The sequence below is a fragment of the Heterocephalus glaber genome, unplaced genomic scaffold (assembly GCF_053883595.1).
Source record: "Heterocephalus glaber isolate CG9 unplaced genomic scaffold, H.glaber_assembly_v1.0 deba00001509, whole genome shotgun sequence".
In the NCBI taxonomy this organism is placed as follows: Eukaryota; Metazoa; Chordata; class Mammalia; order Rodentia; family Bathyergidae; genus Heterocephalus; species Heterocephalus glaber.
The window spans coordinates 5482792-5509868 of NW_028258325.1; the positions used below are offsets into that span (position 1 = coordinate 5482792).

The 27077-nt window shown below is 47.3% G+C and overlaps 1 protein-coding gene across 26 annotated transcripts in view; it reads right to left on the bottom strand.

Annotated features, from left to right (window-relative positions):
• The window catches only part of Slc2a9 (solute carrier family 2 member 9), a 205138-nt gene that overhangs the window by 133341 nt on the left and 44720 nt on the right, over nt 1-27077 (bottom strand). For all 26 annotated transcript variants that reach the window (XR_015441268.1, XR_015441269.1, XM_087187348.1 and 23 more), the window contains 3 exons: nt 18909-19069; nt 6444-6568; nt 424-569 (listed from right to left, as the gene is read on the bottom strand). Coding sequence is in view for 24 of the 26 variants with exons in the window: in XM_087187348.1 (XP_087043474.1) it covers nt 424-569; nt 6444-6568; nt 18909-19069 (432 nt within the window). In the remaining 2 variants the exon portion in view is untranslated. The remainder of the gene's footprint in view (nt 1-423; nt 570-6443; nt 6569-18908; nt 19070-27077) is intronic.

Here is a 27077-nt window from a genome sequence, read left to right on the forward strand (position 1 = left end):
GAACAGGTAATTCCTCATTAGGACAAAGGAAGAAGGAAGTGGAGTTGCTCAGCATCTTGGAAAGATGCTCAAAGTACACATATTAATTGAAAACAGAAATCTGTAGAGCAATGTGCACAGCATAATTCTATGGGGTGGGGACTCAACAGATCACATATGTTTGTGTAGGTTTTAAAGCACAGAACAAACCCGAAACAAACGCACTCTGAGGCGCAGACAGTCATTGGGTTTGGGTTTGAACATTCTGTAAGGTCTAAATTCACTGTGGATTCTGTCCTCAAAACATGACTCACAACTCTTCTCCAGGGGTAAGTAGAAGGCTGGGCCTCTCAGGGATCGTAACAGACAGGGGTGAATTCAGCACCCCCACCCCACCAGTGGTGACAGTGGGAGCCAGTACGGTTGGTGGGAGGCCACACTCACCTTTCCCAGCAGCTCAGGCAGGCCCAGCAGTTGCCCTGTGAACACGCCCACACAGATGAAGATGGCAGTCACCTGCCCCAGGGAGCCGCGGATCTCCTTGGGCGAGATCTCCTTGAGGTACATGGGGAGCACACTGAGGGCAATGCCTGGGGAGGAAGTGAGCAGCAGTGAGAGAGAAGTCTTCCGGGGGACAGGCGCTCAGGGCCTGCACCAGCCTTGCTTCTGCTTTACTCTTGACAAGAAATGCCACTGGACCCTCAGCCTCACTCCTGGCATACACACAACTTGTGTAGCTTTCACTCCCATTTATTGTCTCACCCATAAAGTGTGGCTTGAGGCCAACTGCATGGAAGAGGACACAGATGATGGTGGTGGTAGAGGTGGTAATGATGACAGTGATGATGGTTGTCATGGAGAATGTGGTAGTCATGGTGATGGCAGTGATGATGATGGTGATGATGGTGAAGGTGGAGGTGTTAGCAGTGGTGGTGATAATAATCATCATAACCGACACACAGAGTCCTTACCAAGTAGCAGGGCTAAGTCCTACTTTACATATATTAATTTGCTTGCTTTTCACAATAACTTTCTGAAGCAAATGTGCTATTATTATCTCCATTCTAAAGATGAGGAGCCTGGGGCACAGAGAGCTTGAGCAACTTGCCTAAATCACCAAGAGGCTCTTTTGCCCAAGTGAGTTCTAGTAGCTTCCTGGAACCTGAGCTTTCCCCCAGCTGACGTTTTCTAAGGAGGGACTCAGTTATCACACAGATCCATTTTCCAGCATGGGTCAGTCACATGTGACCTCCTTAACTCTGAGATAAACCGGCACATTCAGGGGTTTATTAGGCACAGTGCACATGAAGCAATAGTTAGAACGCGGTCTTACAAAATACTCGCTGCACACACTTGGCAGTGTGGAGAAGCCCTGTGTCACCTTATACCTGGGAGGCGGATCTGAAAGTCACCCTAATCCCAGGAGGTTAGAGCCCAGACTGCAGCTCTGCATTGCACGACCTCATGAGTCGCAGCCCAGTAACGCGCAAGCTGTGGGGCCTTGAGTGGGGCTGTTAGCTTCTCCCAGCCTCAGTTTCTCTGTCTTCAGGATAGGAATAAGAACTGAGCCTCACTTCATGGAATTTCTGTGGGAGTCATGATATGCTCAGCACCTTCTCAGGGCAAAATCCTGCACACATTGAGATGATCAGCACTTAGTACTCTTCACTGCTTTTTCACCAGACTGTGAAGGATCAGACGACTCTCTCCTGAATGGCTTCCTGTTGCCTCCACCACAGCTCCACACAGCAGGCACGGGTCACTGTGCTCTGTGCTGAGCTGAATTTTCCCCAATTACCAGCACCCAGGGAGGCCCTTCTGCAAAGAAACCCAGCAAAGGAAATGCGGGACCCAGTTTACAAAAAGAATCCCATCCATTGCATCTTAGTCCAGGGTTCTGCTCTGGGTTCATGATGTAAACATGCTTAAGAGGCAAAGACATAGAAATTATTTGCAAAGTCACAATGTAAGCCAAATGATATTTGAATTTTTATCCAAAACATGGATACTAGGAGTGCCTGCTTCATGAAAAAAATGGTTCATTGGCTTAATTTAGCTCATTGGTGCTTAGCAGGCTGGGCAATAGAGGAAAACATATGTGGCAGTGGATTCAGGTCCCAGAGCGGTAGTTTCCTCATGGAGGGACTGGATCACATTGCTGACCCTCTCTGAACTTCAGCTTACTCCGGCACTGCTGCCCATTCCTGCTGTGGGGGATGAAATGACATGGCAGGCCCCTGGCTCACAGGTGGGCGCCCAGTAAACATCTAAAAGTCTGTCAGCTTCTTTATCCCAACGATCCTCCTACCACTGGGAGAGTGTTCATCATCTCGACGAAAGCAGTGAGGAACGACAGGACAGGTTAGAAGCGGCAAGCGTCATGGCGGAAGATGTTCTTGCTGATTTCTCCAGCTCATTGGTAAAGTGGGTACAGTGATGTCATCGCCTTTGAATGAGGCTGGGGACTGAATACGTGCAGGGTGCTTAGCTGAGTACCACATATATTAAGCTGTCAATACCCGGTGACTGCTATTCCTCACCAATTGCAAAATACATGGGGAGAAAAGAGTACAGTGGCTAAACCAGTGGGAAAGAAGGAGGTGGACTTAAGGCAGCTTGGCTGCCAACTCATCCCAGTTAGTCTGGTACCATCCATCCCAGGAACCTCTCAGTTCTGGACACAACAGAACGACTAGCCATTCTGGGCCCAGCACATGGCACCAGGCAACTGCACACCTAAACAGCCTTTGCTGGCTGCTGACATCGTCCGCCCTGAGTGTCTGAGCCTTGCCATTCGCTGAGCACATGCTGCGGTCCTTCCATCCTAGGAAACCAGCCTTGGCTCTTCTGTTGTGTGGAACCCTCTGCTCCCAGAGTTTGATGATGGCCCCTTCTTGTCCTTCCTGTGTCAATCCACTGTCTCCTCTTATAGTGCGTTCACTGGAGTCCACCCAAAACATATGTTGGAAAAGTAATATTAACTCCTGTAATATGATCTTACTTAAAAAAAAGGTCTTTATAGAGGTGTTCAAGTTAGAATGAGATAATAAGGAATGAAGGTGGGCCCAAAGTACAGTGCAAAGCTTTCCAGTGGGAAGGTCACCAGAAGACAGACAGAACCAAGAAGAGGACAGCCAGCTGAGGATGGAAAGAAACAAGAGGAGGAAGGGCTGTGAAGATGGAGACATAGGAGGAGGAAGGACATTTAGAAATCAAGAGAGGGGTTAATGTGGGCCAGAAACAAGCCATTGAACCCCAATTTGGGTTCTCAGCCCTAGGGGCTGTGGAGAGACCTGGAACAGTGTTTCCATCAGAGCCTCAAGAAGGAACCAACCCTGCTGATACCTTGTTCTTGGTTTCTTGCCTCAGAAACGGTGAAAGCACACATTAGAATATTTCTGTTGTAATCTATTCAATTTGGGTGCTTTCTTCCAGCCGCCACAGGACACTAACTCCTCCCCACCAATGCCTTTCCTGACCATGGTACAGAAATGAGCCCTTCCCAGCACTCTGCATCTTCATCTCATCTTGGGCTCCTTGTGTCACCAGAAAGTACCATCCTCCCTGCTTATCTGTGGATGTCCCTTTCAAGCCCCTGTGGATGCTGGGAACCATGGTTAGAACAGAACACTAGTGTAGATTTCGTTCTCTACCTACAAACCTCTAATAAACGGGGCATAATAAGAGATCAACAAATACTAATGATAAAATAGAAAATTACAACCATATATTATAATAAAAGTTATTTAAAACTTGTGAATTATTTCTGCAGTTTCCCACTTAATAGTACTGGCATGGATTTACACCTTGGGGGCATGGGCTGCCACAGGATGACCACAATACAGACATGTCCAGCACAGCCTCCTGCCTGTCCAAAGCTCCTCTGCATGCATATTTTGACCTTGTAATCTATATGAATCTGCTTCCAGTGCCATGCTATGTTTGTTTCCATGTAAAAAAATATTAATTTTGTTCTTATTTAAGATTTCTAGAAGAAGTCTATTATTACAGGAAGCTATCATATGTGTTATGGTTTAGATCTAAAATATCCCCCTATAGTCTAAGGTTCAGAGGTGGGCCTGGTTGGAAGAGATTTGTCACTATGGGTGTGACTTGAAAGAGTGTACTCGCTTCCCCTGATCCTCCCTTCTCTCTCTGCTTCCTGACTACCATGAGATGAGCAATTTCTCATCCATTATGCTGTTTCTGCCTTGCAGCCAGCCTACCATGGACTGAACCCACTGAAAACGTGAGCCAAAATAAATCTGTCCTCCCTTAAATTGCAAGAATTGGGTATTTTTGTTCCAGTGATTCAAAGCTAATTGATACACTATGTTTTGACTCTGGTTCCAAATACTCCATTGGAAGAGGATCAATTAGCAAATCTTAGAATTTTCCCCTTTCTGGAATCCTCCAGGATCATTGCTTTCCTTTAAATAATTTATTAAAAGCACACAACCAATCCCACTCATGACCAGTTTCCCATTCTTTCTGACCAATGACTTTAGCTTAAATGACCTCAATTCCCTGTCTTGGAGAGGTTTAGTGAGAATAAATGGCATGAAGTCCTACATCCTGGCCCCGCTAGAGTAGGCCAGAAGTCAGGAGTCTGGATCTTGCTTCCCTCTTCTTTCTTTTTTCCTGCTTCACTCTGAGTAGCTCATAAGAACAAGATCTAAATGATATTTCTTTTGAATCTGTGATTTTATAAAAGTAGCATCTGTCTTGAATGCAGCTTATTTTAGTTAAGGAAATGCAGAAAGGAACTAGTATGTGTAATAACTGTCACCTCCTCCAAATTAGGGAGACAATCGAAGCAACAGGAAAGGAGCTAAACTGATAAAATACAAAACTGGCACACAGGGGGTGGGGAGGCTCTGCTGCCTCTATGAGGCAGAGCCTTTCAATGTTCTGTTGCTTGATCTCACCCATCGGAGTCACTGGAACTAGATTATCTGGGTCCAGATCCTGGATCTTCCCTTGTGAGCTGAGAATAAAAATAATGACTGGCCGGGGATTTAGCTCAGTGGTGCTGCCGCCTGCCTCAAAAGTGCAAGATCCTGAGATGGATCCTTGGTACCAAACAAAAAGAGTCTGCACAAAAATAATGGCAAAAGCAATCATGACACCAATACCACCACCACTATGCAGGGTGAAGGAGGGTAGGGGCCAGGTGCAGGGATGGACTAAGAACTTCACACCTGAAGTGGATCATTTTATTTTCACATCGCTAGCCTGGAAGGCCACCGTCACCTCCCTCTGCAGGATGAGGAAGATGGTCAGACCACAGGGAAGGCTGTGTCTCCCCCATCTGCTCGGTCTCCTTGCATCCATAACCCTGGGCAGTCACTGGCTCTGCACCTGCCACGGGACCAGGTTTGGCCAAAGGGACACTAGCAAATGTGCTTGCATTGGGACTTTCTCCAGCTGTGCTTTGTCCCCTCAGAGCTCCATGTGATGAGCCTGGGCTGCCTTGTTCAGAGGGTGATGGCCCTGGAGGGGCAGAGATGGACTGGTCCTACCGCAGTCTCTAGAGAACAACCTGCCTGCCAACAAGCATGCTCTCAAGTGTGCCACTTGGAGTCACCTGGCCACTGTGGACAGGGAGACACAAGAGAGGGCCCAGTGCTCCTCAGCAGAGCTGGCTCTGAGCAGAACTGCATGGCAGCCATGGAACTGGAAGCTCAGTGAGCGGTTAATGCTTCAAGTCATTAAGTTTTGCTTTGTTTTTTACTTTCTTCTATGCAGAAAAACCTAACCAATATAGCTAAGTTAATGAAATTTACACAGACAGAACCCCAGTAGGCTGAATCCACAACCCTTTCCCTGAACCCCTTTACTATCCTATCTTTCTGAGCCCTGGTACCCTAACATGGAAGAAGAAGATGAAATAAGAAGTATTAGTCACTTTCCCTTCGCTGGGACAAAATACTTGACTCAAAGTGAAAATTAGGAAGAAATGTTTATTCTGGCTCATGATTTCAGAGGATTCAGTTCACGGTCAGCTGACTCCAAGGCAGAATGGCATAGTAGGAGGGTCTGGGAGAGGAGAGCTGTTTTCCTCATAGCAGTAAGGAAGCAGAGAGAGAAGGGAGGAGCTGAGGACAAGAACATACCCTTCCAGGTCACCACAGTGACCCACCCCCAGCCAGCCCCACAATCTGACAGCACATTTCACTATGAACTCATCAGTTGATGAATCCACCGATGTGTATAGCACCCTATGATCCAATCTCCTTCCAGAAGCCTCAGCTCTGAACACATGAGACTTTTGGGGGACAGTCTAGATCTAAATCGTAACAGAGGAGGTCAAAGGATCATCTCATGGGACCAACCCGCTTCACGAATATGCTAGAGTCCTTGGTCCCTGACAACTCAGTCTCACTTCGGGGCTCCAGTGTGTGACACCCCTAAACACTTCCAGACAGTCCCAGAGCTGTGTTGCCACCAGGGTGAAGTCTCACCTCCATCCACGCCCATAACGAAGCGCCCCACGATGAGCATCTCAAAGGCACCTGCCTGGAAAGAACAGGCCATCAGCAACGCAGCGGAAATCGCAAAGCCGTTGTTGACCAGCAGCGTGTGCTTCCTGGAAGGAAAAGAAGGACTCCGTGAGGACACCCCACAGCGAGGCATGTCACTGACCTGTCCGTCTCAGGCCATCAGGAAGCTGGGCAGAGCAAGGCGCAGGCACCAGGGGAAAGGCCCAGGCCTGCATCCAGTCCCTGCTGCCACCTTTGGCTATGTGACCTGGCATGGCACCTCCTCCCTCTGGGCTCACCATGGGGTCAACGAGGCCACTTCCGAAGGGGCCCTCAGCCCTGGCATCTATGAATTCCCTGTTGCAGTATCAGACTTATTTCCAAGACTTTCATTTAAGCTCTCTGAAAACCAAGGACATCTTATGATGCATAAGTCAGGGTCCAGGCAGGAACAGGAATCCCCTCTGGCTACTTTCATGCACGGAGAGAATCTAATATAGGGAGTTTGTCAAGCAGCGATCAAAGGACTGAGCTGCTCAAATGAAGGACTTCTGAAAGTGGATGCTGCCCGTGTGGTGCTGATAACTTGGGAGGCTTGGAAGGGGGCTCTGAAAGCTGGCTCAGAGCATTGAGTGTCTCCTCTGAGAGGCACCGTGAATCTAGTCCTGGGGTCAGGACAGAAGCTAGAAGCTGGAATCGATTGGCAAAGTCATTGCTGGGAGTGGCAGGAAATTCAGGCCCCCAAACTGGGCAGGTCCTTTCTTCTTTCCCCAATGCTCTCATTGGCAAAGGACACATGGGATGGGGTGGGGGAAGGTCCCAGCTTCCACAGGGAAAGCGAAACGTAGACGGTAAGTACGGAGTTGGGAGAGTGACTTGATGGCCTTAGCCACCTACAGCTTGAGTTGACGCCTTCCTCCCTCCTCCCTTTCTTCCATCGTCGACCTCTCTCTTTCTCTTTCTCTGTCTCAGGGTTCATAAAATAACAATACTTCTTACACCCCATGGCATCTTGGATTTGATGAACTACAGTCCTAAATATAAGGCTGGACTAGTTCCCTCAGACAAGGCTGGGCCAATTCCCCTGGGAAGCATTATTATTAGCTGCCGGTGTGTTCGAATGACTACTCTGTTATGAACATATCCCGAGGACCTCACTGTTTCGATGCGTGACTCATTCAGAGGCCTGGATTCCTGCAGCAGCTCTGTTTCAGGAGTCAGGAGACTCTGTAGCCCTTTGTTTTCATTTTCTCACTTGCCAAATGATTGCTAGCTCATTGTTGAACTATCACTAGATGACACTTTGAAGGGCAATCCTTACCACAGCCCAGGGAGGTAGGCATGCTTCTTATCCCCATTTAATGGATGAGTTAACTAGGATGCTGGCAAATGAGAACTTGTTCTCAGTCACAATGTTTGAGTCAAGGAGCTGGGGGAACATCGTAGCCTCTAGCAGCTTATTTTTCTCCTTAAAGACTCAATGAGGTGACAGCTATCGAATTGCTTTGTGGGCTGTGAGAAGCAAGAGGCTTCAAAGGGAACTCACGGTTACTTCTAGGAGTTAGAGCTCTTGGATTCCAGGCCAGAGCCATATCCACTAGGTCTGACTTGCTCAAACTTTCCATTACATTTTCTTCCCTTTCTACAGCTATTGGAGAATCCTATAGTCTCTGATGTTTGCAGCTTAAGGAATATGGTGCCAAGACTGCTTACAACAACATCCACTGCAATAACAGGTGGACAAAACATCTACGTGTCCGCTAGCACAGGACTACTGAAATAAATCAGGATGTGCCCGTGTGTGGAGCACTGTGCAGGCATTGAACTGAAGAAGGTGGCTCTGTTCTGATGTAGAAAGATAGTCAGTATACTGATAAGAGAAAAGTGCAGAACTTTTGTAAAATATGCAATAATTTGTAGGAAGAAAAGTGTGTGTGTGTGTGTGTGTGTAGGTGTGTGGCACAACTTGTGGAAAAGACACACAAATTGGTAACACCGAGTGCCTCCGAGGAAGAGATCTGACAGGCTGGAAGACTGAAATGAAAAGTGAACCCTTAACTCTACATCCTTTTGGTCTTTTTAAAAGTGAAGCCACTTGGATGTATCAATCATTCAAAAACTACACTTTCACTTTTTGAAAATGAAATCAAATGGAGCTCAATGAGGAAAAACACATTATGCCTTAGCAGATACTTAAAAATTCTACTCAAGACCGGCCACCCTCATTCTGCTGGGAAAAGTCAGACACTGGTTTCATAAGAGAAGCCTGGAGGTGCGAGTTTCTGCCTCTGGTGAAACCTGGAATTCTGACAACAGCCCGCAGCGGGGCTGCTTAGTTCTCTCGGGCTTTCCCATGGTCCTTCAGGAGCCCAGGGCAGCCTGATGCAGCTGCAGGCAATGGCTGAAGAGGAGAAGCAGAGGAGACTTGGAGCCAGCAGCCTGAGCTAATGGCATCTCCACAGCCTCTCCTCGGGTTCCCACTCAGACGGGAACCAGGTATGCCAGGGTGAGGGAGGGAATGGCTTCGGTCTATTAGGGACACAGTTGCCAAATGAATTGTCACACAAAAGCCAATAAAAAGCTAAAATTAGAAATTCTAGTCAACTCAGCTATTCTTTCAGGTATCTTCCAAAAAGAGTTGAAGACATCATATCACAGTGATGCATGCATATCCACGTTTACGGAAGTGCAATTCAAATAGCTAAGTCTTGCAAGTGGACAATTTGTCTGCCAACAGATGAAGAAAATGTGGTATTTACACATAATGGAGTACTACTCTGCCATAAAAAGGATAAATATGAGTCATTTGTAGGAAAATGGTTGCGCCTTGTGATCATAATGTTAAGTGAAATACGTCAGACCCAGGAGCTTAATGTTATGTGGCTTATCTTATATGCAAAACCCAAAGTGTAAATAAAGAGCAAAATAAAGGATAGATAATAAGAGACAGGGAGAGATCTTTTGCAAATAGGAAGAGGACCAAGAGGTAGAGGGCAGGGAAGGGGATGTCAAAAGCACGAAGATGAGCCATGTACATGTGTCGACTCCCCACGATGAACGTGATCACGGCCTGAAAACATGCTAATGAAAATAACATTTTAAAAAGTAGATCTTTACTGGATAGGCAGTGGGAAGTAAGGAGCTGGACTGGAAATGAAAACCAACCCCTCCTGCCGCTGCCCTACTACAGTTACACTGGCCGTTTGACACTGGATAACACGGATGGTAATCAGAAGAGTAATCGGCCTCTCTGAGCAGCTCTCAAGCCTGGCGGCGCATGGGTGTCAGCAACAGCACTTAAAGCACAGTCCTGTGTCGCCCGACGGCACGCACGGCTAGGCAACTTCACCATGAGGGCACTGCGGAGCGTGAGGTCATCTCAGGGGCCGCCTGGCTGCGGGCCAAACCATCCTTACCCAGTGGTTGGCTGTGACCGTCTCAGCTCGGTCACTGATGAATCCCACTGCACAGGGCGGGCTCTGCTACAGTACCAGGAATCCCTCGGGGCTCCGCTTCCACTCCTGCCTGCTGTCACCTGCTGTCCACAGAGCAGCCAAGTGTCCTTCAAAGCACACCCTGAGGTCCACTCCCCTGTGTAAACCCAGTGGCTTCTCTAACAAGCTCTGTGTGAGAGGTCTTTGTCACCACAGTTGTCTGTCACTCGTCCTCGCGCGTACTGCTCCGATCTCAAGAGCCTGCTGCTCCCCATCCCTGGTGCTTGTCCTTGCTCTCTCCTCGCTCTGCTGCTGTCCCCGCTGGTTGTCACAGGACTGGCTGATCTCATTAGTCCTGGCTCATCCATCACCTCCCGACACTGAAAGAGCTCGTCCCAGCTGCAGCCTTGCCCTCAATCCTGCCACTGCTTGTTTCCTGGGTATCCTCAGCACCAGAAGAGATTGTCCTTTGTATCTTTTTGTTTTTGTGTTTGTTGTCTGTTTTCTGCTACTGACATGTAAGCTCCACAGGGCTGGAGAGTTTTTACTGTCACGGTAGCTCAAGCAACTCAACTGGTTCCGAGCCCATGTGAGAGCCCCACACACACTAAATCCCTGAGGCAGGATGTGAGGACCGAGGCTTCCTCCCTTTTGCCTGGCTCTGGTCTGTCCCATGCATGTGGACAGCACATGTGGCGCTCTGCTTGGACAGCCCCACCATGTGCCTCGAGTTCCTCATTTGTAAATGTATACCAATGCCTGTCTTGTAAGGGACCTCACAATTAGCTAATGCATGTAACTTTCTTAGGGTGGCACCTGTTAGCTCGTTTGGATCCTCAAGCAATGAAAAAATAAGTGAAAACAATGGTGAGAGCTGGCAAAGTTCACTTGTGGGGCACTCGGTTCTAAGCACTTTATGCTCATTGTACAAAGTTACCTCGTTTCACACGCAAGGAAACAGGTCGGGAAGCAGCATCGTCAAGGTCGCACTACGAAACAGAAGAGCTACCATTCTAGTAAACAGGATTCTAAGCCACTTGACTCAAGTCATTCATTCTTCCAACAATCATTCATTCATTCATTCATTCAGTAACATCCATTGCTTTGACACACATTTGGACTGGGTGCTGAACACTATTTTAGCTTCTGGCCTCTAGGAATAAACACAACAAAGTGCCTGCTCTCATGCTCTTCTCAACAAACAAGTTTTGTATTTTAAGTAGCATTTTAGACAGTGATGGGTGCTATAAAGATAACTAAAGCAGAAAGGGAGGTGTCGTTTTGCACAGGGTGTGCCAGGAGGTTTCCCTCAGAAGGTGACGGCTGAACGGTGACATAAAATCAGAGTAAAGAAGCCACATGGACATCTGGGAGCAGCACTCTGGGCAGAGGTATGAAAAGCCGGGCTTGGCCTATCCCAGGAACAGCAGTGTGGCCAGCATGGCTGGAGGCAGTGCAGGGCCACAGAGCGGGTGACAGAAAGTGACAGGAGGAGCGGAGTGGCTGAGGAGCTCCTCAAGGTCCTCTATGCCACCAGGAGCACTGGTATTTCCACCCGGGGGAGGTGGGCAGCCCCGAGAAGTTTCTAAGGAGAGGAATGGCATGGCCTGATGTATACTGTAACAGGACCACCCGACTTCTGGGTGGCTCAAGGACAGGAGGAGCAGATGAGGAAATGTGGAGGCCCACTCAGGGAGCCACTGCAAGAGTTAAGGCGAACCCTGATGTGATTGTTAATTGTGGTCTTTCAATTTGAGTGGATTGGGAAATGCCTAGTGTGTGGATAATTGACATGTAGGCTACAAACTGAGGAGGGAAGACCCGACCTGGATGCAGCTGTGGCGACCAATAGGCTTGGAGCCTGGGTGGAACACAAAGGGAAAGAAGCAGGAAGTCTCGCCCTTTGCTTCTTCTGACTTTTTCCATCACCTTTGGACATCATCACCTGTTCATTCAAGCTTCCAGCAGAGACACTTCATCCTTCCAGTGAAGACACAGAAGCTTTCCAACACGGACTCGCATGGGCTCTGCATTGAGCTCCAGGCCTTTGACCTGGCTTTTCTGGCTCTCCAGAGAGCAGCTGGCCATTTTCCATTCCCCCACCCCTGACTTCACAGGTGCCCATTGTAAGCCTACTTAGTAAACCCTTCTTATAATCATATTTAGATATATTTTATATTCAATTTGTTCCTCTAGTGAACCTTAACTGATACAGCTGATGATCTGGACCAAGGTAGCATCAATGGAAGTAATGACAAGTGGTAAGATCCTGGATCATCTCGAAGTCAGGATAACCAGGATTTGCTGAAGGACTGGACAGGTGGATAGAGCCAAGGTTGCTTCCCAAGGCTTTGGTCCAGTCTCTTGCATTGAACATGATGGCTTGTTTTGTGCTAGGCAGGGAATGTTACAGTTGCATAAAAGTCTGACTTGAAGCATTTGCAAGTAGGACTGCACAACTCTAAGAAATTTCATCACTTTAATATATTTCTTCCCAAAATAACTCCCAGCCTGGTAACATCCCAGTGAGAACAGAAACCTTGTTTGTAAATAATTTGCAAAGCTGACGCACTGGCATGCAGTGAGGGGGACTTTAATCATTGTGTTTCCATTTCTCCCAAGGATGAACACAGGAAAGGAAACAAGGAGATCAGTTCAGGGAGCAGAACTCCAGTGCCCTCAGAACTCCATCCAGGGTGCCTGCTTCATTGTTCTGAGCTTCTCTAATAGCGTAGAATCTTTCCTGTGCGAGCCCGAAGGTTATCAGCCCAGGCAGAAAGGGAGGGTGACAGGATGAGGAAGACGCTGGAGAAATGTCAGAGAGCCTGGGGACACTACGCCTGGACAAGAGGTCAGAGAAAGCCCGGGGGCCACCTTCCATGGTGTCATACTTCACTTGATCCCCAGGACCAGAATCAACTGGCGAGAGACACAGGGGATACTGTTTCAGTTTGAACTTGGAAAATACCTTTCACTAAGCCCTAGCGTTGTAAGAATCCTGCAGGCACTGGCTGCCTCCACATACCTTCTAGCAATTCTTTACCTCCACTAGGCCTACAGGTCACGGTCAGGCCCTGTTTCCACATCTGTTACCCAACGTGCGTCCATCCATTCCTGCTTCCCTGGCTTGAATTCCATAGTCCTTCACTTCATTATCCATGCCTCGCAGGGCCCCACCGGGGGAAATGTCTGGGGAAATGAAAGTGCTCAGACCTCTGTCTCTGTCCCCCAGCTCTGTGATGTCAGCTACCAGGAGCCCCAGATGCTCCTCCTCCAGACTGACATTGGCCCAGAAGTTCAATCCCTGATGCCAGGGCAGCCTGTAGCCAATGGCAGACCAGAGATGGGATATTTCAAGAGGGGTAACCTTGTGGGGTGACTTTTGCCCCAGAACCTCCCCTGGGTTGGACAAGGCTAACCTTGACCTGAGAGCACAGCCCTGCTGGCTCCTTCCCCTGCCTCTTCTGCTTCCCTCACCTTACAGGCTTCTCCTGAAGTGCCTCCCCTCAGCAAAGCTCATGTACCCCATCCCCTACCTCAGGCTCCGCTTTTAGAGAGCTGACCTTCTGAGACAGTTCCGCCTGAAAGAACAGATTGCCAGGAGCACAGGACATATGCTACAATAGGGACTTAATCACATCCTCCAAAGTTCATGTGTGTGCTGGTCACTTTGCTCACTGCTGGGACAAACAACCAACACCCATAACTTAAAGAGAGGTTTATTTGGCCACAGTTCCCCTCCATAGTTGGCTGGCTCCCAGGCAGAGCAGCGTGGTGGAAAGGTCTGGGTAGAGGAGAGCTGCTCATGTCGTGGCAGCCAGGAAGCAGAGAGCAAAGGGAGCCTCCGGAAAGGGAGATAAACACTTCCAGGTCATGCCCCCCGTGGCCCGCCTTTTCCCGCCAGACCCCACCTCTGTAGAGGTGGTCAGCTATGAGTCCCCATAATCCAATTGGCTTCCAAAAGCCCTGCCAATGAGCACTTTCTCAAGACAATGTCAAAGCTTCAACCCCCATGAGACTGCGTTTGGAGCCTGGCTCTTTCAGGATGTAATTAAAGTTAAATGAGATCCTCAGAGTGGGGCCCTAATTCAATATGACTGTGGTCCTTTTAAGAAGAGGAGACACCAGGGATTTGCACACACAGAGGAAAGACCATATGGGGATACAGCAATAAGTGGCTGCCACCTTGACTTTGGACTCCCATCTTCCAGAACAATGAATGACACATGCCTGTTGTTCACTCCCCCATATATAGTGTTCCATTGTGGCAGCTCGAACAGACTAAGACATGCTTGCCACGGGCACTGTACTCCTGCAGCAGTCATCTGCAGAGCTAAAGTGATTCCCTACTGCAATAAAGTAAAGACACATTCTAAAGGAAGCTTGAAGTAGAAAAAGATGAGAAAAACAGAACGTTTGAGAACCTGCTATTTTCCTGGAGTACAGGATGGGATGCCTGGCTTGCTCAATATTCATCCTTTTTTGGGGGCCAGCCCTTCCAATCTCCTCTGGGAAGACTTCTGGCCTGTACTCTGGGCCAGGGCTGGCGGTGTTCACATCTCTGCCCACTGTGGCTCCAGGAATGGACACATGATACAGGCCTCACAGCCATTGGGCATCCTAGCGTGTTAGAATGTCATTTGTCAGGGTTTGTGAAACAGCGCTGTTAACATCAGGCGCTTGAAAATTCTTTGCTGTAGGGCTGTCCTGTTCATTGCAGTGTATTTCACAGCATTCCTGACCTCTCCTAGATGCCAGCGGCACCCAGTCCCGACAACCAGAAATGTCCCCTGATGCAGTGATATTGACCTGGTTGAGAACCCCAGAAAGCATGAAACTTCACTCAGGTCAATGAGATTCATCTGGAAGAAGAGGGCCTTCTGCCGGGCCACCCTGACCCTCCGTGGGAGAGACTGGCTGGGTACAAGGCCAACCCAGAGAAAGGCAGAGCCGAGAGATGGAGGAAAGAGATGGATCTGATTACTTTTGGTATCATCTGAGACACTGGATTCAGCCACGTTGTATTTCAGTTATGTTAGCCAATTAATTCCCTTTGGGGCTTAAGCCAGTTTGTTTTGGATTCCTGCCTCAGGCATTCAGAAAGCCTCCTGGGTGACGTGAGACACTATAAATTTGATCTCATTCAACTATCATCGCTGCTCGCGCAGGTGGGGTTTGCTTATCTGCACTTTACAGGTTTAAGGATCACGCCGGCTGCCTCTTCTTGCATCTCTGCTCCCATTCACATCAAGAACCGAGATGACCTGCATAATGAGTTGCTCCCCTGCCCAAGCCCTGGAACCAGGCTGTCTCTTTTTCGTGAAGGCCAAGTGCCAAAACAGTGCCCCATCCTGGCACTGCTCACTCATGCAGGTTGCCCAGATGAAGGTGCCTGCGTGGCCTGTCAAGAAGTTGAAATCTGACCCGGGATCTGACTTCAAAGCTCGTGCGAGTTTTCTTCTGGCTTCTTCCTCTGCTTTGCTCCACAGGGAAGACGTAGATCCAGGGATAGGGGTAAGGAGGAGAGTTCAGGTGCACTTTAAAGAACAGCGGTATGATCCTCTCTGTGGTGTGATGAAATGACCCAGCTCAGGCAGAGCCGTTGATGAGGGTGACGGTGTCCCTAGCAAACAGTTGGGCTGTGACTCGATGTCCATTAGAGGGATGAGCCCTTTATCTCCTTATCTCGTTCAACCTTGACAGCAACCCTCTACAGGGTGTTCCTGTACCTTCATGTCACTGTGAACCAACTGCAGCTTAGCGAGCTCAAGTAACTCATATGCAGCCCCACAAGCTGTGAGCTCTGAGCCCAGACTTGGAGCTGAGCCTGTGGCCAGTGTCCCCGCCTAAACACAGTCACTGTCCTGGCTCATTCGGGAAGGCGGTTCTGTCACTACAGCCATGCAAGCAGAAGGCAGATGACCCCAGAAGGGGGCCTGGGATTCCACCAGAATTCTGGATGGCTGAATTCCCCAGCAGGGTCTTGAGGAGCCAGGGAACTTGCAGCCCTGAGACCTGGGGAAGATGATGTGGCTCACTTGCTGAGACTGTGCCTGGCTCCCTGCATTTCCTGCACCCAGTTTCCTTCCAAGTAACAGAGGAGTCCACCATGCCAGGAACCTTCCTACTGGTGCAGCTGCCAGTAACCAGCCCACCTGAATGCTGAGAACCCAGTTCTAATTTCCGCCCTAGCCACATGCTTGAGCACCTTCTCACGGACAACACAAGCTGCTGCTGTACCTTCCCCAGCCTTCCACCATGAGCCCAGCTTCCCCTGCCTCCCTGACAATGCCCACCCATGGCCAAGGACTAAGAGAAATGGAGAAGGTCATTCAAATAGCCCCTCATCAGAGGAAAGGCATTGGCCTGTGGTCAAACAGAGCTGGGCCGGAATTCCAATTCAACCTCACTCTTTGCAATAAGGTAAATTGTTCAACCTTCCAGGCTCTCACATTCACCATTTATAAAGCAAGGATAAAAACCCAAACAGGGTTTGAAGAAGCAAGCGATTTACTGTATGTCAAGCACTGGTATGGATCAGAAGGTGAATAAATGGTAGCTTTCTTTTTTTATTTTTGTGCTTTTGCTCTCAGCAGAGTTATTATTTAGGCTGAAACATCAAACCAACTCAATTTTCCCTCCTGTAATGATGAAGACAGGAACTGGCAGCTGCTTGGGGCACAATAACCAGCAGCTTTTGATCTGATCTCTTGGCAGCCCCACATCTCTGGCCCCACTGGCTTGTTGGGAGGATTCCACCATCACTTAGAAATTTGAGATATTTTCAAACATGTTTTCTCTTTTGCTTTCTCATTGCTGTTTTGGTGCCATGCTGTTGGAGCTGGTAATGCTACTTTCAGTGACCTCATTTTACACACAAGAAAAATCCTGGCTGAGCAATGAGAACAACGTTTCACAGCACACAGCTGGTGTGTGTGGGAGTGGGATCTGCTGGGTCGCAGCATTCAGCCACTGTTCCTTTCTCTATTCCATCTGAGTAGCTTCAGGTGCTGCCTAAGAGACATCCTCAGTGCAGAAGTGCCGTGGCCATACACAGGGCAGGGAGACATCACCATCTACAGAGCCTGGGCAGGGCTGAGTCTAACCAGTATAGGCAGGAGGACAGTGGACTGGCTCTGCCATCCATGGGCCAGAGGCTTAGGGACAGCACCTCAGTGCTCCTGGCCAGTGGCACCAGTCTGGTGCCAGACAGTCACATGCCTGTTACCCAACAGTCATGGCCTCTACAGAACCGTTGCCAGCAGGACCATAATAAGACGTTTCTTAGTACCATGGCGGGATCATAGTGCTGAGACCACACCATGTGTGGACTCCAGCCTGAGCTCATCCACACGTGTTAGCACTTAGCACAGACACCCTAAACTCTCTGACACCCCTCCTCACTTCCCGACCCCACAACACAGCAAGTTAAGCAGGAGCATGGGTATGTCCACCTGGAACATGGGAAGACCTCAGAATATGGCATCTCTCACTACATTAGGTAATAGCTGTACCTCCTTGACACTAACTTCCCAGTAATTGCGCTCTGGACATGGCCTTGGGGACAAGGAAGTGCCAATGCCTCTCCTAGACCCTGGGTACCACAGAGCTTAGTGAGCACCACATGGATGTTTCCAAGGTGGCGTCCTGTCCCAGCATTGGGAAAGCCACCCCTAGAAATTCATTTTTCTAAATTGCTCTTTCCTGGGGGCAAGAGGTGGTGTGGAAAGGAATGGGTAGGAGCCTTCTTAGTAGTATTTCTGTAGCCTCTGGGTCTGGAGAGATTTTCTAGGCTGATGAATCTCTGCTCACGCTGATGTAATATGGGGGTCTGTTGAGCAGTTACCACATGTGGATGTCAAGGTGACAATGAGGAAGGCCATATATAATAAGAGTCCCCACTTATTGAGCTACTACTAATGACTTTCTTTCTCCACTCAATTTGTCTAGGACTTACAACATTCCCTGCAGGTAGGAAATATCCTCCCTATTTTATAGATAAGGAAACTGAGATTCAAATAAATCAGTGACTTCGCCAAGGCTATCTAGCTGGCAAGTAGAAGACTCCTGATGCAAGTTCACAAAACTACTCTCCACACATACCTCTGTAGTTCCTACAAAGTTAGCAGCAAGTATAGAGAGAAAACAGTGTTTGGAGGAATTTATTATTAAATAAGTCTGTTGTAAGAGAAGGCTTCATACCAAAAATAAGTCAGGGTGCCAGGGATTTAGCTCAGTGGTTCCTGCGCCTGCCTTGAAAGCGCAAGGTCCTGAGTTAGATACCTGGTACCAAAAAAAAAGTTAGGAATGAGGCTCACAAGGTAAAGTGGATCTAACTGGAGAAGGCTTGGGTAGGAAATTGCAACAGGAAGTTTTTAATATTCACTGCAGCCTTCTTTGTAATGTGAATGATGGGAAAATAGCCTAGTGTCTACGAACAGGTAGTGGTTAAACATGGCCAGACAGCTGTATGAGGGAAGATGATCTGAGCAGCTGACTTTCTTAGAACGCAGACCCAGATGTGCTCATGAGGAACAATCTCTAAGGCTGGGCTGAGTGCTCTCTATTTGTTCCCACACCCAGACCCACCCTCTTCCCTTTCTGTTCTGTTCTGTACCAGTGAGCTGGACCTCCTCCACGGCACCACAAGGCTCCCTGGTTTGGGCTTTCACTTGGATTTGGCCAAGGGGAGACACACGCAGGACACCGGAATGCAGGAGACTGAGGTAAGAATATTTCTTCCCTGCTCCTCCCCACTAGGGTTCTGGGTTTGGACACATCCCAGTCCCTCACTCCCATCCCAAAACTCCATCTCCCACTCATGAGCCTATTGCCCATGGCTCTGGTTCTCTCTGGTCTCTGGGCCCTATTTTTGCCCTTTTCCTTTTGGGCATTGGAATCTCTGAGGTTAAACTATCTGAATGGAGTTCTGATAGCTGCAGGGACCCTGACCATGACACAGGTATGTGGGGATTGATAAGGAGGGAACCCCCAGAGATGGCCTCCAACTGACCTGCCGAGAATCTTTCCAATCATCTTCACCATTAATGTCCCCACCAGTCCACCGATGGCGAATATGGACACAGTCACAGACCAGAGCAGAGTCAGAGTATCCGGGTCTATTGGATGTCCATGCCTTCTTTGCCATGATTCATTGTAAAAGGCCTTGATGTACTGGAAATAAACAACAAACCATGTTATTTCCTTCTGTCCCATCCTGATTCTTGAAGTAAACCAGCATAAAAAACAAAATAACTTTTATAAGAGTACTTTCTTCATATTCAGCCCTTTGTCAAATTCTGCCTGAGCTTTATCTCACTGGACTCGTCTAATTCTAGGAATGGTCCCTATTTTTTATCTTATTTTACAGACAGGGAAACTGAAACTCAAAGAAATAGAGGGACTTGTTCCGTAAGTAACATGGGAGTCAAACGCAGATCTGCCCCCTAAGCCTGTGATAGCCACTGTACCTGGGCTTCTCCAACTTTAATGCTCAGTAGTATCACCTTAGAGGTGTATTAAAAGCATACACATCTAACAAAAGGCATAGCTTGGAATGGTTAAAGATATAAGATATAAAACATAACAATAAAAGACAAAAATGCCATCTAGATTTTATCAAAATTGGTCTTATATTACTTAAAAGGCACCATCAAAAACTGAAGACAAGCCATAGGCTGAGTTAGCATACTTGCTAAACATACAAAGGGAATGTATCCATAATACACAGAGTGCTAATGTGTCAATTGGAAGACAAATGATGCAATTACAAATGAGAAAGAAGATTTGAATGGACCCTAGAGAAAACACAAATGACCAGTAAGGCAATAATAGGATGTTCACTATCATTAGTCACCAAGGAGATGGAAATTAAAACCACAATGAGATACATCTTCATACCCACTAGATCCTCATCACTGTCATTGGGCTTGGGACAAGAATTGGGTAATTCTAATGTGCACCAGAGATTGAGGTCATGGCACTAAGCTCCCCAAGAGAGGTCGATCTCCAATGTATTCATAGTGGCCTATTGTTGCCAAACATGGCTCCTAAGTCCCAGCAGAGCCAGTACATGACATTGAGGAAAAGCATAGTTTGGGGTCTCATACCTGGGCTGAATTCTAGCACAGTGCTTTATCTGCTGAACCTTGGTTTTCCACATCTGCAAAGTGAGCTTTCTGGGCTGTCATGAGGGCCCCATGAGAGGTTGGAACAGTGTTCACTACTTAAGCAGAGCTCATACACAATCCCCACACAGTAAAAATTAAAAAGTCTTGTAGGACCAAGTAGTGATGAGCATGTGTACCCCTTGCTTGTGGGAGTTTAATTTGTGCAGCCATCTTGGAAAACAGTTTGACATCATCTTGTCAAGTTGGAGATGCCCTTAGTCTACAACCCAGCAGATCCTCTTCTAGAAAATTGCCCTGAAAGATTTCCCCACAAGAATTAGGATATATCTACTTAAACATCCTTGGTAGCTGTGACCATCAATCCTGATTTGTCAACTTCATTGGACTAAGAAACACCTAACAGATTACTAAATCACACTCCTGAGTGTGTCTGGGTGGATCATGGTGGCATGGCCCTGAGTAGATATATGGTCCTTGGGACTACACATGGTCCTTAAGCCATTCCTCTCCAGCACTGTTCCCCTGCTCTGCTTCCCTGCTGCCATGAACTAAGCAGCTTTGCTCCACCACACCCTCTGTCATGAAGTTTTTGCCTTGAAGCCAGCTTACCATGGACTGAAATTTCTAAAATCATGAGCTAAATAAACCTCTCCTTTAACCTGTGGATGCTGGGTATTCTATCTCAGCAAGGAGAAAGCATTGCTCATCGTAATCCCAAGCAGGAAACAACCCAGATATCCAATGACAGTAGAAAGGATAAATTGCAGATTAGTGATAAAAAACATTACAGCCACAAACATGTATGAACTATAGCAAAATCTCACCAAAAATAGTACTGATCAGAAGATAGAAACAAAGAAATGCATATTATGATTCCATATATAAAACTCAAAGATATGCAATTTTGGAAATTTGTGGGTGGAATTATATATAGATGGAAAAATGACCAAAAAAAGCAAAGAAATAATTACCTCAAATATCAGCTCAGTGGTTGTCTGAGGGGATGGTGTAGACATGATTGGAGAGGAATACTTGGCAGGACCTGCTATTCTTAACCTGGATGGTGGTTACCTGGGTGGTTAAGTTGTGTTTGTGCATGCATGAGATCTATATTTGTATTTTATATACTCTTTTATAAGCATGATACACTTTGGCCACTTTAAAACCTTTTTTAAAAGAATAGTGGAAAAATGTTCCAGGGAGAGGGAAACGCATGTGCCATTGCAGCATGGTAAGGAAAGCTCGGATGTCCACGGAATGAAGTGGCCAGCATAGGTGGAAGGGGACAGGAAGGGGAAAGGGTGGACTGGGCAGAGTTGGAAGGGCAGGTCGTGTGAGCCATTATCATGGTCAGAGCATGGTTTTTACTTGGATTTTACTCTAGGTGTACTGGGAAACTACTGGAGGGTTTTAAGCAAGGGAGGACTGCAGCATTTGTATTTTCAGGGGATCTCTCGGCTACCGAGGGGCAAGTGGATTAGAGGGCAGCTAGAGGAGAAGCCGGACATCAGTGTCTGTTGGAGGCACTGCATGGTCCAAAGGTCCTGATGGCCTGGACTAAGCAGTGGAGACAACAGAAGTGGATGGGTTTGAGGTGTATCTTGAGAGTAAAATGAACAGGATTTATAATCCCAGCTACTTGGAGAATGAGGTGGGAGGATCTCAAGCTCAAGGCTAGCCTGGGCAACTTAGTGAGACTGGCTCTAAAAAAAGTGGTCAGGACTTACTGGTTCTGTTTTATGGAAGGAGGGCACTGGAGAAGACCAAAAGGAGCAGAGAAGACTCCAGGTCTCAGATGTAAGCAAATGGTGTGGTGGCAGAAGATGAGGAGAACAGTAGTCTCTCCTCCTGCATGGTACTCATCCTCTTCCCATTTTCTCTCTCTTTCTATCACCACAGCTTCCTTCTTTATAGCATGGAGAAAGTCCAGAACTCACTAACAGCTAGGGCTCTTCCTATTGATGATGACATTCGCATGCCTTCATGCACAAGATGCTCTAATCTGCCATTGTCCTCTAATTCATTCAACAACTGAACTGAGTACTAGGTCATGAGTTGGACACAGAGATAAACCAAACATGGCCACAGATCTCAAAGAAATTACAGCTCAACAGAGCTGGTATTATGTTGTATCATGGAGGGATGTTCTTGGATGCAAGGAACAGGAAACCTCCACTCAAAATGACTAAGCAATGGAGACACTTATACGAATGCAGATTCACAGAAGGGATGAGCTTAATGTACTGTTAGTGTAGTGGCTCAGGACCATGGACAAGCACACAGGTGCCTCCTGTGGCTCCACTCTGCTTTGCACAATTTGAGCTCATCTCGAGGCTGCATCTACTCAGAATTGTAGGATGACTCCTAGGAGTGATTCCAGCCATGTGCCTTTGCATTACGCATGACTGGAGAAAGTAATGTGGCCTTTAATAGATATTCTGGGGCTGAGGAGAACTTTCCTAGAAGACTCTAGAAAACCTCTTATTGTCCCGCTGGCTAGGGTTGGGGCATAAGTCCTTTACGTGAGCAGTCACTGGAGAGTAGGATGGGAACAATCATTCTGGACTTTTGCCCTTGAATTCCTTTTCTAATCTGCCCCTCCAACCTTAGCAGGTGGCCCCATAATTCTCCAGTTGCTCAGCCAAAAGCCATGAATTCATTCTTCACCCTTGCCCTTGGCCCAAGCATCTCAGCTACAGCACTCCCTCATCTTTTCATCATGATGTGAATAATGTCCCCTCAAAATTCATCTGATAAAACTCTCAGTGCCTCAGGACGTGATCTTATTCCAGAAGTAAGCAAGTTAAAATGGGGTCCTTACAGTAGCCTCTGCCCCAATTCAGGTGGTGTCCTAATAAAAATGGGAACTTTGGGGCCAGGTAGGAAGGCAGAGGGGAAACAAAGGTGAGAGGTACAGGGAGAAGATGGCCATCTGTGAGAGGCATGGGATAGGTGGGTCCTTCACAGCCCTCAGAAGGGACCAACACTGCCAACACATTGATCCCGGACTTCCACAGCCTAGAACTGTAAGACAACATATTTCTGTTGTTTAAGCCACTCATGGTAGTGTACATCATTACAGCAGCCCCAGAAAGCTCATACCCTTGCCCTCCTTCCCCAAGACTTCTCCCACTCCCACCACTCAACCCCAGCCCCTCTCGCCTGAGGTCCTATGACACTGACCCTCCAGTCCCCCCCAAAGTGCTACAAACAGCCTCTATGAACAAGTACCACATCTCCAACCATGGCTGGACATCAAGCCAACATCAAGCACTTAGTGCAAAGTCTTTATAAACTCCAGCAGGCACTTGCCACCCTTTATGGCTACCCAGCATCAGTAGCTCCCTTCCTATTTGGGAAGACTTTACTTCCTCATGAGTGCTCGTGGGAAACAAAGGGCACTTGTCACAGTGGAGGTTGGACACGCTAGATATGAGGTGTGATCAAAACCTGCAGTGTTCGATCCCCGGTACCAAAAAAAAAAAGGTGAATGATTACATTTTTCAAAATTATTACAGTGGAAGACACACTGTCATTAATCTCCTCCCAAAATTTCCCCCTCACTTTGAACACACTTATCCCATCATTCTTGCCCTTCTAAAGCAGTTCTGGAAGCGTCATTACAAGGTACAATCAACCCATGCCTACAAATGAAGGGACTGAGAGGGACAGCAATTGCCAATGGCCATGCAGCTCATACATAGCAGAAGGGCATTTGTGCTGGAGCTGCTGACTTCAAGGCCCAAACACAACCACTCCACTATCTGGGCTCTGAAATCCACCATGAAGGAGTGGAAGTTAGCAGCTAAGTGCAGTGGTGCATGAGTTGGTGAAATACCAGTTTAGCCCTTGTGTGGTCGCAACACTCTATCGGACCCTGGTAAATACAACAGTGACAACCCCCAAAGAGCAAAGTGCACCAGGAAGAAACAGCGATAACTGCTAAGGCAAGGGGACAGAGGGACACAGGATGGGCCAAGGGCTACAGCAAAGGTGCGCAGGGCCAGGGCTGCTCAGAGAAGCCAGGGTAGCAGTGAGGAACCCCGGGATTCACAGGCACCCCTCCTGCCACCAGGCAGACTGGACCTCTCATTCTGGTTGTGACCTGGATCCCTGCTGCAGTCCTGTATTAATTCAAGCAGATAGCTCTCTTGCAAGAAGACCAGCTAATGCCCAGTCTAGAGAGCCCCTCATGACCACACTTACAGCAATGACTAGTTTCCTGGAATTAACATAAGGAAATCAAAAGATGCTGTTTGGCAGGAAATAACCTCTTTTCCTTTGCGTTGAGCTGCACTTCAAGGCCTTGGTAGAGAAGGGACAGTTTCCAGATCACTCACTGCCAAGTGTTGCCTTGGGAGTCTGCTGATACTTCTTTAATTTGGGGAAATACTAGAGCAGAAGCCTCTAAGGAAATCTTGAAAACCCCGGAATATTTGCTGCATGGTCTGGGGCCCCTACAGAACACACCTCAAAAGCTCCCTGAAGCTATTTTTCACATGCTGCCAGTGGTGACTAATGACTCTTTTGCAACTGTAGAGTTAGCAGTGACCCACCGACAGTCCCCTGTGATCGCTAAAGTCTGGTGATAAAAGCAGCAGAGCTAATTTATTGTACAAACATTCGTTGAGTTTGACCTTCCAGAAACTAATATCTGTGAACACACGCACTGCAGTGCAAGTGTACCAAGCAGGCGCTTGCATACATGTTCATGTTTTAAACGGAGTCTGTGCTATGTGTCAGTAACCTCCATGTAAAAGTACAATAAAACAAGGATCTCATTCGTCACATTTCTCACATGCCATGTGCTAACCTATGACATGGACACCTATACCCTCATCACCTCCTCTCCACGACCCCAGTGACAGAGTTCACTTTGAGGCAGCTGAGGAATGGAAGACCCAAAGCTCCGTGAGGCTTCCTGAGCTCGCACCATTGGTGTGTGGCCAAGACCTAAGCCCAGGCTCGGCCTCAAGACTTAGTCACTGCTTTACTCTGACTCTTGATGTAGAAAATACAAAGAGGAAAAATCAGACCTCCTACATTTAAAGACCCAATCCACAAATGGGCATCTGAAATGAACAGACATTGCTCAAAGAAGTAGAAACAGCAGATAAGCATATGAAAGAATGTTCACCATCACTGGTCATTCAAGATGAAAACAACACTGAGATTCCACCTCACCCCAGAAAGAATGGCTGCTGTCAAGAAATCAACCAATAACAAATGCTGGCAGGGGTGTGGGGAGAAAGGAACCCTTCTCTATTGTTGGTGGGAGTGCAGACTGGTGCGACCACTGTGGAAATCAGTATGGAGATACCTCAAAGAACTAGGATCAGGGATTTGGCCCAGCTGTTCCCCTGCTGGGTATCTTCCCAAAAGAATTAGAAGAATCATACCACAGCGATATATGTGCACCCATGTTTATAGCGGCACAGTTTGTAATAGCTAAAGCTTGGAAACAGACCAATTGTCCATCTACTGGAGACTGGATAAAGAAAATGTGGGTTTTTTTTTTTATAAAATGGAGTACTACTCAGCCATAAAGAATGAGAAACTAGAGACATTTATAGCTAAATGGATGCACATTGAGGCCACACTCTTAAGTGAAATAGATAGGACACACATGTGTAAATACTGAATAGTTTCTCTGGTGTGAAAAACTGAAGTTGTAAATAAGGATCACAATGTATAATAGATAATGTGAAATAGGAAGAAAAGGTCCAAAGGGAAAGGGGAAGGGGAAGTGGAAAGGGTAGGAGAAAAGAAAGAAGGGAAAGGAACAAACATGAGATAAGGAAAAAATGGAAACAAAGTCTTTGTAAACAGGGAAGGGTGGAGGGTAAAGGGAGGGCAGGAGAAGGGGGAAAAAAAATAAGAACCAAGATATATCATGTAAAGGTACAAATTTCCAATGATGAATGTCATCATATTGTGTACCTAAAATGTACCAATAAACTTAATGAAAAAAACAAACGAGAAAGAAGATACAAAGAGTATTGTATCAATACCTCCCTTGTCTGTTGAAACACTACTGGGAGAAGAGGACAAGTGGAATGACTATTGACTGACTGCTAAGTATGTATCATTTGTATTCCTCATCTCATTTAGCTTTTTAGTCATCCTTAGAAGTGTCATGAATAGCTGTGACTGATAAACTTAATTGTCAGCTTGATTGGCTTGGGTACCATGTAGGGAATTAGTAAAGCATACTTCTAGGTATACCTGGGTGGGCCATGGAGGTGTGACCTTGGGGACTAATATAGTTCCCCGTCCCTTTCTCTCTGACAATGTTCCCCTACTCTGCTTTCCGCCACCATGAACTTCTTTGTTCCCCCATACCCTTTCACCGTGGTGTTCTTGCCTTGGAACCAGTAGGCCATGGACTGAATCCTCTGAAACCATAAGCCAAATAAACCCCTCCTCCTTTAAGATGTGGATGTTGGGCATTGTGCCCTAGCAATGGGAAAGCCAGTCCAAAAGAAGAGACCTTGAGTTGAGAAACACATTCCATAGACACATGGAATCTGATGGGACTGCCCACCAGACCTCTCTGAGCATTGCATCTGGAAGAGGGCCTGTAACTACTTCTTACCCAAGGGATATGAATAGAAGTGATGTGTTGCCTCTATCCACTAAGGAATTAAGGGTTTATATGCCTTCTTCATGCTCACTCTCTTTCCTTGTCAGCTGACCATTCCCTGAGAAACCAGAAGAGGATGCCCAAGTCCTGGGCAAAGCTACTCCAGTGGTTTGGGTCCTTGAATGACTTCATGAAATAGAGCCCCCTACTTACCTACTTCAGATGGCGACATGCACAAGAACTCTCATTATGTTCAGCCCCTGAGACTCAAGACTTATTTGTTATAGCAGCTGGTTTACCCAAACACAAAGCCCATACCTTGATGATTGCACTATAACACAAGGCTTTGAAAAGGAGGGAAGACAGGCCAAATCATAAAAGGTGGCAGGCTTGGAGACATGGGTCTTTGCCATGCATTCCTTGTATACTTTGGGGGAACTTGTCAGATTCTATGTGAAGAAAGCTGTAA